The sequence below is a fragment of the Knufia obscura genome (genome assembly GCF_036327395.1).
Source record: "Knufia obscura strain CCFEE 5817 isolate CBS 148926 chromosome Unknown scaffold_13, whole genome shotgun sequence".
NCBI lineage: Eukaryota > Fungi > Ascomycota > Eurotiomycetes > Chaetothyriales > Trichomeriaceae > Knufia > Knufia obscura.
In genome coordinates, this window is record NW_027042699.1 from 958854 (window position 1) to 977268 (window position 18415).

The 18415-nt window shown below is 51.3% G+C and overlaps 8 protein-coding genes across 8 annotated transcripts; 4 read left to right on the plus strand and 4 right to left on the minus strand.

The window, feature by feature from the left end:
• Window positions 1-283: 283 nt before the first annotated feature.
• Window positions 284-2247, plus strand: PMZ80_009525 (uncharacterized protein; the record flags this gene model as incomplete). The annotated part of the gene is made up of 3 exons (XM_064877918.1): window positions 284-493; window positions 1052-1102; window positions 1147-2247. The coding sequence occupies 3 exons, from the start codon at window positions 284-286 to the stop codon at window positions 2245-2247; spliced, it is 1362 nt and encodes a 453-aa protein (XP_064726643.1).
• A 697-nt stretch (window positions 2248-2944) lies between these two features.
• YDC1 (alkaline ceramidase ydc1) lies at window positions 2945-3982 on the minus strand (the record flags this gene model as incomplete). The annotated part of the gene is made up of 2 exons (XM_064877919.1): window positions 2945-3844; window positions 3890-3982. The coding sequence occupies 2 exons, from the start codon at window positions 3980-3982 to the stop codon at window positions 2945-2947; spliced, it is 993 nt and encodes a 330-aa protein (XP_064726644.1).
• Window positions 3983-4304: 322 nt separating this feature from the next.
• On the plus strand, window positions 4305-4716 carry PMZ80_009527 (uncharacterized protein; the record flags this gene model as incomplete). Its single annotated transcript, XM_064877920.1, has 2 exons — window positions 4305-4334; window positions 4384-4716. The coding sequence occupies 2 exons, from the start codon at window positions 4305-4307 to the stop codon at window positions 4714-4716; spliced, it is 363 nt and encodes a 120-aa protein (XP_064726645.1).
• Window positions 4717-5910: 1194 nt separating this feature from the next.
• On the plus strand, window positions 5911-7529 carry PMZ80_009528 (uncharacterized protein; the record flags this gene model as incomplete). Its single annotated transcript, XM_064877921.1, has 2 exons — window positions 5911-7036; window positions 7081-7529. 2 exons carry the CDS (start codon window positions 5911-5913, stop codon window positions 7527-7529), a joined length of 1575 nt encoding a protein of 524 aa, XP_064726646.1.
• Window positions 7530-7744: 215 nt separating this feature from the next.
• Window positions 7745-8791, minus strand: PMZ80_009529 (uncharacterized protein; the record flags this gene model as incomplete). The annotated part of the gene is made up of 1 exon (XM_064877922.1): window positions 7745-8791. One exon carries the CDS (start codon window positions 8789-8791, stop codon window positions 7745-7747), a length of 1047 nt encoding a protein of 348 aa, XP_064726647.1.
• A 760-nt stretch (window positions 8792-9551) lies between these two features.
• PMZ80_009530 (uncharacterized protein) lies at window positions 9552-11153 on the plus strand (the record flags this gene model as incomplete). Its single annotated transcript, XM_064877923.1, has 4 exons — window positions 9552-9739; window positions 9791-10084; window positions 10135-10930; window positions 10983-11153. The coding sequence occupies 4 exons, from the start codon at window positions 9552-9554 to the stop codon at window positions 11151-11153; spliced, it is 1449 nt and encodes a 482-aa protein (XP_064726648.1).
• Window positions 11154-11236: 83 nt separating this feature from the next.
• On the minus strand, window positions 11237-13648 carry PMZ80_009531 (uncharacterized protein; the record flags this gene model as incomplete). The annotated part of the gene is made up of 1 exon (XM_064877924.1): window positions 11237-13648. One exon carries the CDS (start codon window positions 13646-13648, stop codon window positions 11237-11239), a length of 2412 nt encoding a protein of 803 aa, XP_064726649.1.
• A 671-nt stretch (window positions 13649-14319) lies between these two features.
• On the minus strand, window positions 14320-14865 carry HHT3 (histone H3 h3.3; the record flags this gene model as incomplete). Its single annotated transcript, XM_064877925.1, has 2 exons — window positions 14320-14654; window positions 14703-14865. The coding sequence occupies 2 exons, from the start codon at window positions 14863-14865 to the stop codon at window positions 14320-14322; spliced, it is 498 nt and encodes a 165-aa protein (XP_064726650.1).
• Between the last annotated feature and the right edge of the window lie 3550 nt (window positions 14866-18415).

An 18415-nucleotide genomic window follows, 5' to 3' on the forward strand; every position in this document is an offset into this window, starting at 1 on the left:
GTACAATACTTCGTGCACTCAGCTGCTGCTTGTAAGCAGGCAAGTATCTGCCGAAGCTCACGAGGCAATGTTTGATATATGCGTGTTAGACATTTGGGGTGCTGTTGTGCCTCATGAGTCTCTCAGTCTGCCACTCATTGCAAAGCATATCAGACACGTTGCAGTAGCCTGTGCGATATGTCAGTCAATGGGCCATGTATAAATGAAAGTCTCTACTGACAAGCTTCCAGCCTGGGACTTTTACGACTGTATACCTGGCCTGCCATCCATGGAAATTCTATTCATGGATGGACCGTCCATCACGGCGAATAGGTTCATCTCCCTGTGGGCAATCGACGTCATCAGCGATGACTGGAAGAAGGACAACATAAGACTCCGCGGCCGCCTACCAGCTTCTACATGCCATATCATACAACGACTCTTCTCCGTTGAAGCAGTCGCAGCACGCAAACAGCCGCTCAAGCTATACATACGATGCACTACTTTTGACGAAGTAAGCCATGAATCCTTTGAAACTTCATGCGAAGCAACATGTTGACATGGACGCAGGAGTCGATCTTGCTTATCACGAGCCTTTCGGAGCCTCCACAAATATGGTCAGGTCTTGTGCCAAAGTTTGCATACAAGTTTCCAAGGTGAGCACCGATATGATGGTATCCAGGAGGAGAGTATAGCGATACACTCAGCTCAGCTGTACGCTGGTGGGTTTGTGGTTCCATCTATGCCTGGAGCAGCAACAGCAGATTCCGCAGAGCGTGGTGATCGGACACAGCACAACAGGGCGCGAGACTTGGTGGTCATTTTCTCCTCTCACTATACAGTATCTTGAACACAGGCAATGAGAAGATGAACAAGCATTGCTATTGGTCGGCAGTTTCGTGGTTGAGCTAGTCTCCGAGCTCTTCTGCCTGACCTGACTCATCAACCATATATATACCATGCATATCGCTCGCAAGTCTTTGACGTCAAAGTCGTTGTTTACAAGAGTGCTTCTTGTGCTATTGGTCGATGACTGTTTCGCAATCAGTCACAGCGCTAACAGAGAGCTTAGCTCAAATGGATCCCACTGTTCAAGTACGATATTCCCGCTGCTACCGACCAGGTGAGTACTGCATAACACGTCCTGCACCATCCGAGCCAACACAGAGAGCATGGCCATTCACACCATGGACCAAGGCCAAGCACTCTATGTGGTCACCTCAGGTCTTCGAGCCAATAGCCAACGACTCGATGGATGACCCTCTGTCCCACTTTTGCGCGCCTCTTGAGGACAGCGTCGCCGAGCGTCTATCAACACGACCCCGGAAGCCACAACAACCAACTGCCACCCCGGCCGCCGACAGATCAGACGAACCTGGAGGCGTCCTTGCATTGCCGTACGAGATCAGACGAATGATCTATGCGCTCACACTGTCACAGCCTTGGCTCACGATGTATCCAGTTCACCTACCCAACGAGGAGCGAAGGGGTTCATCGTATCGTGAAGGCTGGCAAAACGCTATCCGATGGGATGACAAATCGACGTACCTCTCGCTCCTGCTAACCTCACGGACGACCAACGAAGAAGTCTCGGAGATATTCTGGTCAAAGGCGGTCCTGACATGTAAAAGTAACCACCTGCGCAATCAGGGCCTCAACTGCTTTCCCAAGGTATGGTCCAACATTCGCACTGTCATCATTGACAGCGTCCTTCTGAGTGCTTTCTGGAAGTGTCAGCACCTCCTCACATCTCTGCAGGATCTTTACATCACGACCGCCTTCCTCCCTGATTCTGGTCCTCCACTGCCTATTTATCTTCGTGGCTTACCTTCAACATTCATGCCAACTCGGAAGGAGTTCCGTGGCGACCGACCGCGCCACCAGATCCTGTTAGATGGGGTGGCGGTGGTTCAGCGAAGTCAGTTCTCGGTGATATCACCTGGTTCGATTTTCCACCTGCCCGAGCTGTTGGGTGGGATGAGAACGTGGTACATCAGAAGGCGGGACTGGTGGGATTATGATCATGTGAAATCTGTGCATCAGAGTTTAGTACTTCCGAAGAGGAGTCGGAACGTGAATGTTTGCGTGATGTTTGGGATTGCGTTTGAGGATGTTAGTGGTGGTTTGAGGAAGATGGACAGGAGGATTGACTGGAGTCAGAAGCCTGTGCATTTGTTTGTTGACGTGGAAAGGCAAGAAGTCAGGCAGAGAACTGAGGTTCCTGGTAAGAGGGTCAGTGAGGTGCTTGGTGTCTTGATGAGCGGATGAGAGGAAGTGGTGCGAAAATTGAAACGTGATCCAGAACGTTCTCGGGGTAGTATGGAGTCGTTGACATGGTGCGACTGAACATATTCCAGCGCTGAAGGAGAAAATTCATGGCAATGGCTCTCCTTGCATGGGGCCCACTTCCCTTGCCACCCGCTTCACTTTCCACAACGTTTGCGTGCTTGCCGCCATGAACAGAATGTGCAACGTCGCCATCGGTACCTCTCTCGAGGTTTCAGCAAGTGATTACACGGATCACGCGGCTCAGACGCGGTATGTTTATCTCTCCGTGACTGCACCAATCAGCACACACCGACTGTCGGTAGGCATGGTGAGGAGCGACCTTGTGTCGCTCTTGGGTTCGAAACACTGACTTCAGTGTCAACACGCTGCGGACTCACGCATCATGAGACGGTGCTGATGAGAACTCCGTGGGACGATGGTACACGGGAGCAGATGAGAGAGTCCGAGGTGAGCTGAGTAGCCATCCTTGAACAGACTCAGAGATGTCCATCGACGTTGATTGTGTTCAACTGGTATAGGGGACTATCGAGTGTCAGCAGATAGGCAGCAAACCATCCGAAGCCACGGAGATCAGAAACCTCGCAGAGCATCAAGAATGGGCTGCTCTTGAGCACACTGCAAGAAGCATAGCATTGGAAGACGACGGTGTTCTATGCACTTGAAGTCCACGCCATGCTCAACCCTGCTTGAGACCACCGTTCGGCACTTTGCCATTGGCATGCTTCGTCTTGCCCGATGTACGCACGATCTCTGGCAGATTCCAACACCTCGGCCAGACAAGTTTGTACTCATCCTGCTTGCCATTCAGCACGTGCCGAAGATGGATGCCCCAGACGATGTAGCAGTATGCACCATAACCGGTGAAAATATGCCACCATGCGTGGCCTTCCAGTACGATGCCCCATGGTAGCCCAATGTCTCTCCTCCAAGATCTCAACGTGGAGCAATACTTGTTGTCAATGCCCCAGATCGCAAAGCCTGTCAAGAACACGCCCACTCCCCATCCAACCAACAGCCACATATTGTGCAAAATGTCCAGATCCCGCTTGTTCAGACGTTCCTGCTCTTCCCTTGTCGGTACAGCAACACCCTTCTTCTCCTTTGCGAGCCTATCCGCTTCTGTAGTCTTTCTCCAGCTCGGCCGTAAAGTGTTCTCCATCTGCCATGCACTCCTGAAAACAAGCCAAACAGTCATAGCCGCATACACGTTCTGATGGAACGCCGGATCCTGCAAGTAGTGATAATACGCCGTGATGAAAGCGCAAAACAAAACGCATAGAATAGCCAACCAGATTCTGAACTCTGTCGGCCTCGAATATGAGAGTGATGCATAGCACATCAGACAAGTGGTGTAGATCATGTTAAGCTCGTCGACCAATTGCCATGGGTATTTGAGTGTGGTGTGAAACATGAAGCTGCCGAATCCAACGAGCAAATAACCGTAGTAGGCGACTTCGAAGACCTTGTCGTGATTGTGTTTGCGGCAGCTCTTGATTCCTTCCCAGGCACAGTACCAGAACATGAGGTTTGTGAGGGTGTTCATGATTTCGGCGGAGTAGTAGGTGGCGTAGTAGTCCTGACACAGTTAGTGAGAGGTTGGGAAGGGTAGGACTCTGCTCACCTCTTCACACCACTGTAGGGTGGAAGTGACTGGTTCCCAGAAGCCATACTGGTCTGGAGGTGGGTATGGGATTGAGGGTAGCCATGATTTCATGGTTGCTGGGGTACGAAGAGAGGCTACCGGTTGTTGTGAGATGTGGTCATGTTGTGCGAGCAGGCGACAAATATCAGCTTGGGAGAGTTACCGTTGTATTCGGGTAGTGGTGGATCATGGTGGTGTCAGAAATTCCTGAGCTTGTTGTCTCTTGGTCAGCGACAAGCAATCGGAGAAATGACGTGGGTGCACCTGCGGCCGCGGCTTAGGCGCGCTTGGATTCGACACGTGCAAATCTGTTTACACAATTCAGGATACTCAGCGATTCTTGCTCGAAGGACGTCGACATTGCTGATTCGTGTGCAGTATCCAGACAGGCGCCATGTCAATTCCGAATGCAGCTTTGCAGAAGGTAGGTTCTCCAACGTGCGACACCCAAGACAATCACTAATTGTTGGTAGCTGCTACAAGAAGTCGAAGTCCAAGCCATTCAGTCACAGCAGAAGATCGCGCAAACTCAAGCTGAGATCGGCGGAAAGAAGAGAGAAGCCAGACTCAATCAATTGACCTCCAGCGAGCTCGATACCCTGCCCAAGGACAATCCAGTCTATGAAGGAGTCGGCAAGATGTTCGTGGCCGTGCCAATCGATACTCTCAACAAACGACTCAATACCGAATCTGCTACGCTGAAGAAAGATATCACAGAGCTTGAGAAGAGACTGCATTATCAGGAGACCACATTCAAGAACAGCCGGCAGCACATTGAGAAGATCTTGCAGAGTGGCTCGAGATGAAGTAGCAAGACTGACGATGATATGCCGATGAATTGGGATACACACTTCTGAAACGACACCTTGCGAAAACTCATCCACAGGCCATACTATCTGACACAACACATCTGCATGCTCCTGTGCAGGCTGACTGTTGCAAGATGGCTACGAAGCACAAGTGGCGCATGCAAGAGATTAGGCCGACCATGTTTGAGGCTCTGCTTGCTGATTTGGGACCAGAATCTTGATGGAGGGGCAGACCATGGCGGAACGTGAAGTGCCACCGGTTGGGAGGCAAGCGAGCTCCCGCATGTCACGAACCAATGAGCGTCAGACACTACTGCACGAACAATCAAGCATTATTGCACAAGAAGCAGGAAAAAGGTCCAGCTCGAGCAGAATGGCAAGCGATTTTCGCAGACCCATCAAAGTCTAAGAGATCTGGCAGTCGATCCAGAAGCGAAGATGGACCTACATAGACTATGCGTCTCGCAGAACGGACTTTACGCTTTGGCAGGGTCGGCAACAGGCCAGCGCATGCTTGAAACCATACTCAAACGTCAGGGTCAAGCGCTCACAATCTTTGCACGAGCTGAAGCAGCATTGACCATTCTGCTCAAGCGCATGTACTGTATCGCTGCTTGCACGCTGAGACACTTTCGCGAATGTCATTTCAGCTTATGTCCTGGGTGGTCGTGGTGCGTGACGTTGATCAGGTGTCCGCTACCACCATATTGTGGCTTGCCATTCTGGCCCCAACTCATTTCCCACAACCTGCAGGTGGTTCACTTGTCGGTATCGATCGGTATCCTTCTCGTGCTCTGTCGGCTGCATATGTTACAGATTTGCGGGTCATCATGCATAAACATGGCCTTATGAGGGCGAAGCGTCGTCTAAAAATTGCAGCTTGTCCAGGAGTAGAAACGTCCAAATCAGCGAAGCGAGCCTAGAGCTGCAGGCATACGATCCGCTTGAGTAACTGCCCAAATCACATATTGCGGTCATGCCCACCTATGAGTCTTGTGCTTGCAAGGCAGCCACTGTCGTCGACAAGTCTGTTCTCTCATAAGCAGGGCGCAACCTCTGCTGCAACGTCTTCTCGTACCATTCGTTGCCTTGGTTGCTAACAGTGTTGAAGACAAGGAAGGTTCGTGCTTGCCAACCGTCGAGCCCGCTAGACAGTGCCCACCAGGCTGCAACGCATTACGATCTGCGGTTATGGCCCATCGTCGAGGTCGACAGCCAGACATAGAAATCTTGTCGGACAACGATGATAGCAGTATCTACGAAGAACTTGGCTATGCAGCGCCACGGCGAAGGGAGAGGAGCAGGTTGGGTGTGAAGATCGTCGAAGAGCGTGCTACCTCTCCAGCGCGACGAGAGAAGGTTCGACATCATCATTCATATCGAGGCGCAGCAGCAGATCCCGACAACATCGTAATCGAGAACCATTTGAATGTCCCACAGTTTCGTGCACGAGCTTCCAGCACAGGCGCAGCACCACAGGCTAACGTACTTCCCATCTTCGTCCAGCCCGCATCACGAGAACCAAGCCGAGAACGAGTCAAGCATTTCCACAGACATGAGCACTACGATTCCAGCAGTGATGAAAGCTACAGACCAGCGCGGCGAAGAAATCGTAGTAAGCGAAGGTCTGGGGATCTCGACCCGGAGATCGCACGGAAGTTGGCAAAGCTGGATCTGCTTGAGGAGCAACAGAAGCAGAACAATCTCGATCCTGCCATAGCTGAGAGACTTGCTCGACTGAAGTTGCTGGAAGAGCAAGAGAAGAGAAAGTCGTATGACCCTGCCGTGACCGAGAAGCTGGCACGTCTCAAAGCACTCGAGGAGAAGAGGGCTAGGGATGAAGAGGAGGCTGCAATGATCGCTCGGATGGAAGAGAGGAAGAGGAAGGACAAGCAAAGAGACGATGCATTGTTGCTGCAGCTTCAAGAAGACCGTCGGCAGGAAGAGGAAGCTGAGAGGGCGGCTATAGCGAAGGCGGAGGCCAAGCGACTGAAGAAGGAAGCAGAGGCCAAAGCTGAAAGAGAGAGGCTGCTGCTGGAAGCAAAAGAGAAAGCTGCAAAAGACAAGGCCGAGCGTCAGAGGATCTGGGATGAGGAGCGAGCGAGGCAGAAGCAGGAGGAGGAAAACGAAAGACAGGGGAGGAAACGCATTTTGCTGGAAGAAGAGGAGCGGAAGAAGAAGGAGAAAGAGAAGCATGAGCAGTTGAGGAAGCAGATTTTGGCAGAAGAGGAAGAGAAGATTGCAAAGGAGAAGGCAAAGAAAAAGAAGGAAGAGGAGGAGTTTCAGCAGAAGGTCAAGGAGAGATTCATGAAAGCTGGTGAGTATGTGTGGTATTGCGATGGATAATGCTGACTTGACCAGGCTACTCGCCGGACTACATCGAAGACATTCTCGACGAGAAGAGCAGAAAGTCAGCCTTGGTCACGCGGAAACACTCAACACGAACGAGTGAGCGACAACTTGCCATTGACATGTCTCGGCCAACATACATCAGGGTCAAGGAGGAGCACCTCTTGCCGGAAACGTTGGATGAATATGGCTTGCCATGGGAGTTTGATCGTACAGATGGGCGATATCTCCTGATCAAGGAGTACATCTCTCATGAACTCCAGCAAGAGTTGTTCGAGCATACGAGGAAACTCAGGATCCGGCGGGAGAAATTGCTGATCACAGATGGTTATACGAAGGATACTGTGACCACGCTGAAGCCAGGGAATGTCTTCAAGGACAAGTCGTCGGATGAGATGTACATCGTACGAAGGAAGAGCGCCAGTAAGAGTCCGGTGAGGAGGAGTTGGATGTTTACGTGAGCATGTTCGGTGCTTTCACTGGAAATATGCTCGGTTCTGCAGCAGCTAGGCACAGTCGAGGTAGGTCAAATTGTCCAGGCACTGCTGAGGAGGCTTGAAGCACCATAACACAGACAGACACAAATACAAGCACATGCAGATTGCCATATAATGCTATCGTCAAGCTACCTAAACGCCCAAGAGCAGCCAAAAAGTCATTTGCCAAAGCCAGACAATTATGCACTCACAGCAACACCATTGGTATGCCCATTCGACAGACCATTCACACCATTCCCATTCTGCTGGGCCACCATCGCGGTGGGCAACGGTGCACCTTCCTTCTTCGCAGTCGGACCAGCCTGTCCTACCTTGCTGAGTGCAGCTGCACTGACAGCAGCGTGAATCTCCTCCTCGGCGCCCTCCGGCAACGGCAGAAGTGGCGATCGGACGGTAGCATCGTTCAGGATGCCTCTCGCAACAAGTGCATGCTTCAGCGCAACAGTACCCTCCATGTGCGAGCCTCTGTGGTACACTGCCTTGGTGACGGGCAGCAGTCTATCGTGGACAGCTCGAGCCTTGGCATAGTCTTTTGCCTTGCCGGCGTTGATCAGCTCGACCAGCAGCTCTGGTGCGATATTGCCGTAGCCGACCAGGAACCCGTCGATGTCGAATGACGTGTGCAAGAGGTACTCATCGTGGCATGTCAGGATCTGCAGCTCTGGACGTTGTTCTCGGATAACTGGGATCTCAGTGTCCCATCTCCTCATGTTGCGCACACCGTTCTTCATGGCGAAGACGCCTGGCAGAGCTGCGATGTCCAACATGGTCTGCAAGTTGTATGTGGCTTTCGTGTTGTCTGGGTATTGGAAGAGAATCAATGGCAGCTTGCTGACCTCATAGACACGTCGGTAGCGATCTTGTGGAGCGCCTGGTTGGTAGCCGAAGCGGAGCCAGCCGTGAGATGGGTAGAGGAGACCCGCTTGGGCTCCTGCTTCCACTGCGCGCTTAGCTTCGAGAGCGGCAACTTCTGTGCCTTCACCTGTGATGCCGGCGATGATCGGGATCTTGTTGTCGACTGACTTGACGAAAGCCTTGATGACATCGCATTGTTCTTGTTGTGTGAGGAAGGTGCCTTCACCGGCGTGACCGAGGACGACAAGACCTTTCACACCCTCAACTGACCCGAGCCAAGAGCCAAGACGCTGGATGGCCGCGTAGTCGACTTCGCCGTTGGGGAGGAATGGGGTGACTGGGGCTGGGGTTAAGCCTCTGAGATCGAGCATGATTGTGATGAGGTTGGAATGATGAGGGTATTCGTGGTTGTGATTGAGCGATGAGAAGTCTTGGGATTGTTTGGAAGTTGTGATTGTGCTTTGTGTTGCTGGGAACCGATCGTGGTCGGAAGTGGTATGTATATATATTCATGGCTGTGGCGACGCATAGAGATACCGAGGACAAGTTACCTTCCGAGAGACCGTTGTACGAAACATCTCGGACCAATATCGCGGTATTGTGATTGTCAAGGAGCGGAGTAGTATCCTTGACGGAAGCTTGCATTCGCTGTTGATGGGGTATGGTCTGGGGTCCCCATACTCCCGAAGGAAGCAAGTATCCGTGCTCCAGATCATTGATGATCACGTGTACGCCAGGTTTCCTGCATCTCGGGTGACTGCTTCCGTATGTGCCAAGATTAATGTTGCGGCTGCAAGTATCCGTCTGGAAGGTGTGTGTCGATGCGGTTAAGCTCCAGGACTTTGTTCGGAATGCGCACTCATTCGAGTCGACCACAGCTCATTCTTCGAGCCCAGTCGGCAATATCATGCATATATTCAAGCCACTAGTGCGCCGACTCCATGGGGTTCCAAAACCTGGAGAAGATGCACCATAGCTATAAGTAGCGACAGCGCGACCCGAGCACGGCACAATTCGAACACCAGGCCAACCTGTGAGTACAATCATCTTCCTACGTATATGACTAGCTGGCTCCATCTTGTCAGAGCTGAAGATCTTCCCTACACAATCGGTACATACGACTCGACAAGCATGGCTTCAACAGACCTTGGGAAACCTGGGCCTATGGAGATTGAGGTGGCTTCAGGCTATGACAGTCAAACAGCTGAGACGAAGGGCGACTATTCAGGTGCAGTCGCGAAGACGGACAAGGTTGAGATCGCGCTCGTGAAGAAGCTTGACAGGCGCATATTACCTACCTTATGGGCAATGTACTTCCTGTGAGTGTTGAACATTTGTGCTGAAGTAGTCGTTACTAATGCATCATGCAGCAACTACCTTGACAGGAATGCCATTGCCCAAGCTAGGCTTAACAACCTCGAAGACGACCTCGGTCTGGTTGGGAACCAATTCAATGTTGCGGTTTCGATTCTCTTCGTCGGATACCTCTTGATGCAGATTCCGTCGAACATGATCATGTCAAAGGCACACTTCAAGCCCAGTCGTTACATGGCGATTTGCATGATGGTCTGGGCCATAGTCAGCGCTTGTACCGGAGCTGTCCAGAGTTACGGCGGCTTGCTGTCGGTCAGGTTCTTCTTGGGTGTCACTGAAGCACCGTATTAGTGAGTTTGCCCTGCCTGCTAGCATTTGACCTTACTGACGTCTACCTCAGCCCCGGGGCCATGTTTCTGCTTTCGCTATTTTACACTCGAAAGGAGATCGCCACAAGACTTTCAATCCTATACTCGGCGAACATCATCGCAACGTCGTTCTCCGGTCTAGTCGCCGCTGCCACTTTTACTACCCTGGATGGTGCACATGGTCTTGCTGGCTGGAGATGGCTTTTCATCATTGAGGGCGCTGTCACATTCGGGGTAGCTATCATCAGCATGTTCTTGTTGCCGGATCATCCTTTGACGACTCGATGGCTTACTCCGGAAGAACGTGAGCTCGCCCACGCACGAATTGCAAAGGACACGGTAGGGTTGGAGTCAAGCAAGGGAGCTCGAGCCGGTTTCATGCAAGCTGCTCGGGACCCACGTTTGTGGCTTCTCACCTTCACGCAGAATTGCCATCTCTCGGCGACAGGCTTCAACTCCTTCTTCCCAACAGTGGTCAAGACGCTTGGCTTCTCTCGGAACATCACTCTGGTGTTGACATGTCCACCATATCTCGTCTCGGCTGCAGCGTGTGTCGTGACAGGTCTGAGTTCAGGCAGGTTCAACGAACGAACCTGGCACATCACAGGCGGGATGCTAGTTGCAATGGCAGGTTTCATCATGGCAAGCTGCACATTGAATGTCGTTGCTCGATATTTGGCTTGTTTTCTTTTCGCATCTGGCTGCTATGCTGTCAATGCTGTAATCCTTGGATGGGTCACAGCGACGCTGGGGCAGACCAGCGAGAAGAAAGCCGCCGCTTTGGGTATCATCAACATGTTTGGCAATGCATCCTTCATCTACACTCCGGTAAGTGGGCGTTGTGATGTTCTCCTAAAAAGATTTGCTGACATATTTTCAGTACCTCTACCCGAAGTCAGATGGACCACGATATCTGATCGCTATGTCTGCGAACACAGCGTTCTCCTTCGTTACCATTGTGTGTGCTTGGATTCTGCGATTGTGGTTGATGAGGACGAATTCGAAGATTCAGAAGGCGGATGGAGCTAACAAGGTGTTCTATGCTTACTGAGGCTCAATGTAGCATGTAGGAGCAAAGCCTCAGACTTGATCGCAATGTTCGAATACTGGTAGAATATTATACTCGCACACCCATCACGCGTTCCAATGCTCGGCGTGACCCGGAATTGATCCGCCATCGACGTTTGAGAGATGTGAGAAGGGCGTCGGAAGATAAGCCATTGTGGCATCTTGAGGTGCACCCGAGCCATCGTAACCTCCCACATTGAAGAAGTCCCAGAATGCGTCATGGTTGTGGAAGTTTTGCACGTCCGATATAGGCTCAGCGAACGGCACGAACATATCATACTGGCTGATCATGGGTGCTGAGTGTAAATCTGTGGTGGGTAGAGGTTGTTGTGACGTTGCATTCATCGGCTGATCCAGCTCATCCCTCGAGGGTGCATCATCACCTACAAGACCAACAATATGCGCAAACTGTATTGAGACCTGAGATAGTATGTGGTAGGTCGGGCTTAGTCGATTCGTTTGACACATGCTCACCATTGATGCCACTTGCTCTTTGGTTTGTCTAATAAGCCCAGAACTGCGGTTGGTTGTCGCAACCAAACAGTCGAGGCAGAGCACGAGTAGCGCATGGTAGAGGTAGAAGAAGTCTACCCAAACGATACCTTCGAGCATGGAACAGTCAGACAGCTGCTGTATTATTGCGCCCAACGCTGACGAAGACTGAACCGATTCTTGAGCCATGGCATCGATAGCTGGGTTAGAAGTCTGTGCCGTGATCCGATCCAGACTTGAATATGACCGTATCTCGCAGTCTACCCTACACAAGAGGTAGGGTCTAGTCAGCACTGATGCTAGATAGTGGTAGTTAGTGTGCAACAAGAGCACCGCTCGACGGTGGCGATTGCTGATGAAGTATGAGTCTGGACGGAGATGTTGTGGCAGCTGTTCTCTCCAGGTCTGGAGCTCTTTGATCAAGGTTGTGACGCTGTCAAGTAGAGAGCCCAGGACTGGCGGATTGAAACAATTTGGCGAGGCGGCAGTGGCAAAGTGCCGCACTTTGGAAGACAGGTCGAGCAACATTGACGCATGGTTAAGGTACTCTGGAGGGTAATCACTGCCATCCATGATCGCTTCTTCCGGTAAGCCTACGTTAACTTCCAAGGCTTTGATCGTTGACGGCCGGCCGAGCATGAGCGCAGCATATTGTTCGAAGGAATACAACGTAAACCACACCATGCGGCGAGTGTTGCGTTCGATAGAGTCGAAGTTGTGGCTTGTTCCTTCTCGGTGCATGCCCAGAGCTACCGCCATTCGTGCCGCTTGGCCAAGTAGGATCCACGAGGTGTTGCGCTCTCCTGCGTTGTGCTCGTACAGTTGTAGCAGAAGCAGAGCTTGAACATTTGCCAGGCTTGCTGTCAGAGCCAGATGCTGGAAGCGCTCTCGCACGAACTTCAAGAATCGGCGCTGAAGGGTTGTGGCGTCATTCAAGTTGTGGTGTTCAAGTGCCTGTGCGCCAAAAGCCAGCACCATGAAGAGGCAGCAAAGCCAACCAGGTTCTGCTTCGTAAGTATATGCGGAAGTACGATACCAAATCGATTCGTACCGACTCTGAAATGTGCCTCTGTGGAACAAGACGTAATTTGGATGCACTTTGTCGAAGAACGCCTGCACAAGATTGTCGCAAACGCTCCTCACCGGTAGCAGTGCTTGTACCCATCGACGGTAGGGGCTGCTAGGACGGCCATGAGGTTCAGCTTGGTTATCCACAGCCCCGTGAGCGGGAGTTGCTTGTGCAGACACTGATTCTGCTACGTCTCTCTCATGGCCTTCTTCTCTCACGGTTGATGCAGGATGTGCTTGAATCCTAGGTTCCATGGCGATGCTCGTCTTGAGTTGGGCAAATTCAGCTCGCAATCTGCTGCGGCGATTCTGCCTCGTGCGCTCATTATCAAGTGTGCTACTGCGTTTCGCAACGAGCTGACGTATTGCGCTTGCAAACTCGAAAGATGATGCTGGACCAACATAATGGGCGACACCATGAGGCGCTGGTATGCATGTCTCCTCAGCTAGGCCAACGACAGTACCCTGTACTGTCTGATCGATATTACACGGCCACTTCGTCTGCATGTCGAAGGAGTCCGGCGACTGGCTGACAGCAGATATGCCATCGTTGAAGGCATCTGCGTTGATTGTGCTCTCGTCAGCAGCAGGCATATCGATTCCTCGGTCGACAGCGAGACGGAAGAGCGTCTGCACATCATCGACATTCTCATCAGCAAACAAACCCTTAACCAGGGCATCGAGAGCTCTGTAACGCAGACTTAGTGCTTCAGCGCTACCGTACAATCTTTTCTTGCGGGGAGCAGTTGACTGGCAGGCAAAGCCACCGTCCAAGCAGGTTTTGCATGATCCATCATCGCCATCATCTCGGATACAACGTATTCGACGCTTTTTGCATCGATCACATGATACCTGCGTACGACGTCGGAGTGAATCTGGAACTCGTCGTTTGCTTGCTGACTTGTCAGAGGGGAGCATATTCAGCGGTAAGGAGGGTGCGCGAAAGGTAAAAGGAAGAATGCATCCGAACTCCAGGATTTGAAGCGGAAGATTCACCCCGCGTGGAGCTCCACACGTGGCTTCCACGCCTGCCACGCTATATTCTTCGAAAAGGAGCTCAAGTCCACCATCATTCTCCCCGACAGTGCTACGGGCATGTCACCGTTAGCTTCCGGACCACACTCGACACGATTGCCAACACTCGGGCTGAAGAAGGGCGGTGGAAGTCCGCCAAGACTGCAAGATGCTATCATGCGGAATGAGGACGAAGATGATGTTGGCGAGGAGGACGGTGGAGACGGTGCTTCGCCAGTACATAATCAGTGGACAGGCGGAATACGAAGCGCGGGTGAAGGAGGTGAATTTACTGTAGGTCGTAAGGAAACTTTAGTGGTCGACAATTGTAGATGATGAGGTCGCTAAAGAGATGCCTCCTATGTACGATGATCTCATCTCAAGGTTTTGCAGGACTTAGGACGCTAGACCACTGTGGACAGTGCCAATTATTGTAGCTATCTTTGTAGCCATCAGTCCTTCAAGTGCTGATTTGTGACTATTATCCGCTTCTGAACATCTTCACGCCACTCCAAGTCCACCGTGCATGCCATCGCCTGTCTGCCTGGACGTTGCTGGCCTTGAAAGTTAGGACATTAGACCAACTCCTCATCTCTTCGCAACCTTCGTGCGAGTTGCATGTCCTTGCTCTGAATAGTGACTCTCTTGGCGTGCGTTGCGCAGAGTTTGGCATCTGTTTGCGGGTTAGCGTCGAGGTCTGTCTTCGAGGTTGTCGTCCGCTTACCTTCGAACTGTGCCACAAGAAATGCTTCTGCGGCTTCTTGAAGGGCATGAATTGTAAGGTCGTTCATTGAATGAGCTAGTCTGCTTCTCTTGTGGAGTATCTCTTTGACGAGCTGCTCGAAAGGTCGCTTGGAGATGAGCAACTCAGTTGCCTGCTGAAGTCGTCTGATCTCACGCAGAGTCTTGGCTAGAAGGGTCAGCGTCGTTGCCATTGTGAACGGACAGGCTGTCATACTGCCAGGTTTCCACATCCTCTTGCCTGGGGGCGCTAGAAGTTGCTTATCTGCAGGCGCTGATTGTGCAATCTCGGATCGCCGCTGTGCTATGGTACGGGTGATGCTGGCTTTTTGTCTTCTAGACGTCTTCTTGACAGGTTCACGACGACGTCGACCTGCCATGATAGCTGCTCGATTAGGTAGGAGTATAAATGATGGTCGATAATAAAGGTGTGGAAGATGAGCAGATCGAAAGGGAACGCGAGAATGTAGTAGATCTGGGTAAGGCACAATTGCGAAAGAAGGAAAGGAAAGTTCGGATTAATTCGTCGCAGAAATGTGGATGAGTAGGTGAGAGTGTTAGTTGCTCGTGGCGAAAATTGCGGGTAGATCTGCTATTCAAGGTGAGCTTTGAATGAAAATCTTGCCACTTGAAGCTCAGGAAGCTACCAGAGCCATCTGCATTGCGGGCGAACAGCTGCGTCGCAGATCTGTTCGACTTGGACGGTCCGATCGACTCATGTCTCGCAGGGCGTTTTAAGAAATACTTCGCGCCTAGTAATTCTACGTAGACTACCTAAGTGTGGCATGCTTGGTGAGTAGCAATAGGGGAGCTGAATTTCGGTCGTGTGAGACGCTAGATCATGTATTGGCAGGGCATAAAGGCTAGGTGTCAATGTTGGCGACGATACGATCATATGGCGACGTGCCAGCAGGTTTCCGGTACCATTAGCTGTCAAACAAAGCGGCGTTTAGGCAACCAAAACCAGATCGTTGAACGAGGAGCTGAAGAAAACGGCGACGCAAGAGAGCGATCGAGTAATGTTGATAGTGGGAATGGCATGTTGGTGGCTGAGCGAACAGGTTATGCATTCTGATGTAGACCACACGGCAAGAATCACAGTTGCACTGAGTGGCCACGAATTGTGGAAAGTGAGGTTCGAGAATGCTGAATAATGGCTGCTGGTAATAGCACGTTAAGCGATGCTTTTGACAGCTGGGGAGGACGCCAGGCGTTGTAGCAGAACATATTCGTGATCGAGAAATGGTCTTCGAAATGCACGTAACACTGATTGGCAGACTAATATGGCTGCCATGCTTGGGGTTGTATTTGCAAATGCTCCAGCATATGTAGCACCACCAGAACCGATACGAAGCCGCCTCATTGGTGTCGCCATTGAGTCTTCTGACTCGACAATAGTCTGCAATTCCAGCTGCCTCGCCTCCAGGAGATCCAACTTCTCTTGTACGCTCTGAAACCTGCTAAAGCACTCTTGCTTAGCCTGCTCGACTGTGTCCTCCTTCTTCTACAGTATCGCATCGCTATATTTGGCGAAGCTCTCCAAGGTGCTGACCTTCCTGCTATCTTCGGTTACCGAGAGCTTGAAGCGGCCATTTGGTCGAAATGTCCTCCCAAACTTGATGTCAACATGATCAAGTCTGATGTCCAAAGGCTGTTTCGATACGCCACCTCTACCAGTAGGAATAGAAATCAATGCACCCGTGAATCCTTTTGAGCGAGCTGGCGAGTAATGAATGTTGTGTGGTTGAAGCTGGTGGTGTTTCTAGTGTGGTTGCGCTGTCGCAAAAGGCGACTTGTTTGACAATTGGGGAGGGTACCAGACTCGAAGAGCGACATGTATGTTACATTCCGAGGAAGCCAGCGAGCCATGTGTGTTTGAAGTTATTGGCGAACGGGGGTGGGTTATGTTGCTGCGAAATGCGACGCTTTTGTTAACCGGGGTCCGGGGAGGGCACCAGACCTGTAAAGTGGCGTGAATTCATGCGATGACTGTGATGCGGAAGCTCGAATTTGTCGTCGATCGATCAAAGAGTCCGACTTAGTGAGATGGACAGTGACCAACATTCTGCCCGCGAAGCTGGGGGATCGAACAATAGTGATCATCAGTGATTAATGTCCTCAAGTTGTAGCGTTTGGCGTTGGCGGAGCATGAGGCGGTCTGATATCTCATGCGTGCTGACATCGTGATATTGGCGTTGTTTGAAGTCATGGGGTACGGAGGATTTGGTGGTAGATGCTTGAGGCTCGACTTCTGCCATGTCGCGAGATGATTCGGCCGCTCATGTTATGTATGTTTCGATGGCGACGATGTGCGGTGGCCGACGTCGAGCTGGACATGTAAAGATCGATATTCGAGGTGCCTGCCCAAAACTGACTCGGAGTCTCGTTGGAGTGATGGTGGTGCTGAGATTGCGGCAGGCAGGAAATGCTCAGGCATCAAGCTTGGAGGTCACGTGACATGTACATAGGGGGCCAAGTACAGTTTCTCTTCTCCATCTGTGGCAACGCCAGAAGTCGCCAGAAGCCGCAAGGACGGTTGAGGGTACTTCTGTGATGGGTCATCACGATGAAAGTGTGAGATGAAGTCTTGCTCCAGCTGAAATCCTATCGAAGTCTGATAAGCATGTAACATGAGTGTTCTGCTAGTTGTGGTCCATTCATGAGGCGCCCACAATATGCAGGACACGCGTGTCCATGAAACCGGTTCGAAGGCATAGAGCTGAGGCCAAAGATCTTCGGAGGCAGGTTCAGTTTGTTGTGCGACTCATTCTGAGTGTGCGCCGCATCTTGTCGTAAAAGCAGCCCTCGCCGCACATCGATGACACGCCCATACCAATTGGCACCCCCGTGAACCCTGCAACGTGCCCAGATATTGGCCATAGCTTGGAGAAGTATCTCGTAAAGTCTAGACACGTGCCTGACATGTCTTCGGACACATGTGACCCTTAAGCTGAAGGATGGTCAGATTGACAGCGACGAACATGGCAAACAGACTTCGCGAATGATGATTGCGAGCCCCAGGATGGTGAGAACCATGTCCTCGATTTTTGGGCAGGAGTTGAGGCAACTTGGTGGTCGCTGGCGCATGGACGGGTCGGTTGGGCATATACGGCTGGACGGCAACTTGTCGTGTCGAGACGCCAGTGAATTTGAGCTACGGAAACGTTGTCCGGAACATGCGCCTGAATTTTCTGAACACGGTGGGTGAAGATGGTTAACTCCGGAGGACTGAAAATCTATAGCGAGTCTTCACAACAACGGCCGGGCAGAATGCTCGATTTTTGGGCTTGAGTTGTGTCGTCCAGTATCTTGGCTTAAGTGAGGTTTCCCAGCCCCGGCCCCGTTTGTTCTTCCAACCACGCCTCAATGTTTGATCATGGTTTTGTGTCGTAGCGACCTCCGACGTGGCCGGACGGCCTCTTTGAAGAGCCTAACCTAGAGGACACCGCCAATTACACTGTAATTTTCCCTAAAAGGGTTTAGTGTTAGGGTTACGCTAAGCCTAATAAGGGAAAATTACACTGTAATTGAGCAGGTCAAATTGAATGGTACTTTTAGGGGCTTAATTTAGGGTTATAGCCAGTATTACGCTATGTATACGTCTCAGTATCTAACTATTACTTAGTATTGTATAGAAAAAAGAATAGGGACACAGTAACTGGTGCCTTAGGGTTAAGAGGTTAGGGTTACACCTTACGTCAGCCTAGGGTTATTCTGTGCCATATTTCCGCCCTCTATTAAAGCATTTAGATAACCCGTATATATGAGTAGTACAAAGAATCAATTAAAGTATAATATAACCCGGCCGACCCGAGGATGGGTTAGGGTTAGGGTTAGGGTTAGGGTTAGGGTTAGGGTTAGGGTTAGGGTTAGGGTTAGGGTTAGGGTTAGGGTTAGGGTTAGGGTTAGGGTTAGGGTTAGGGTTAGGGT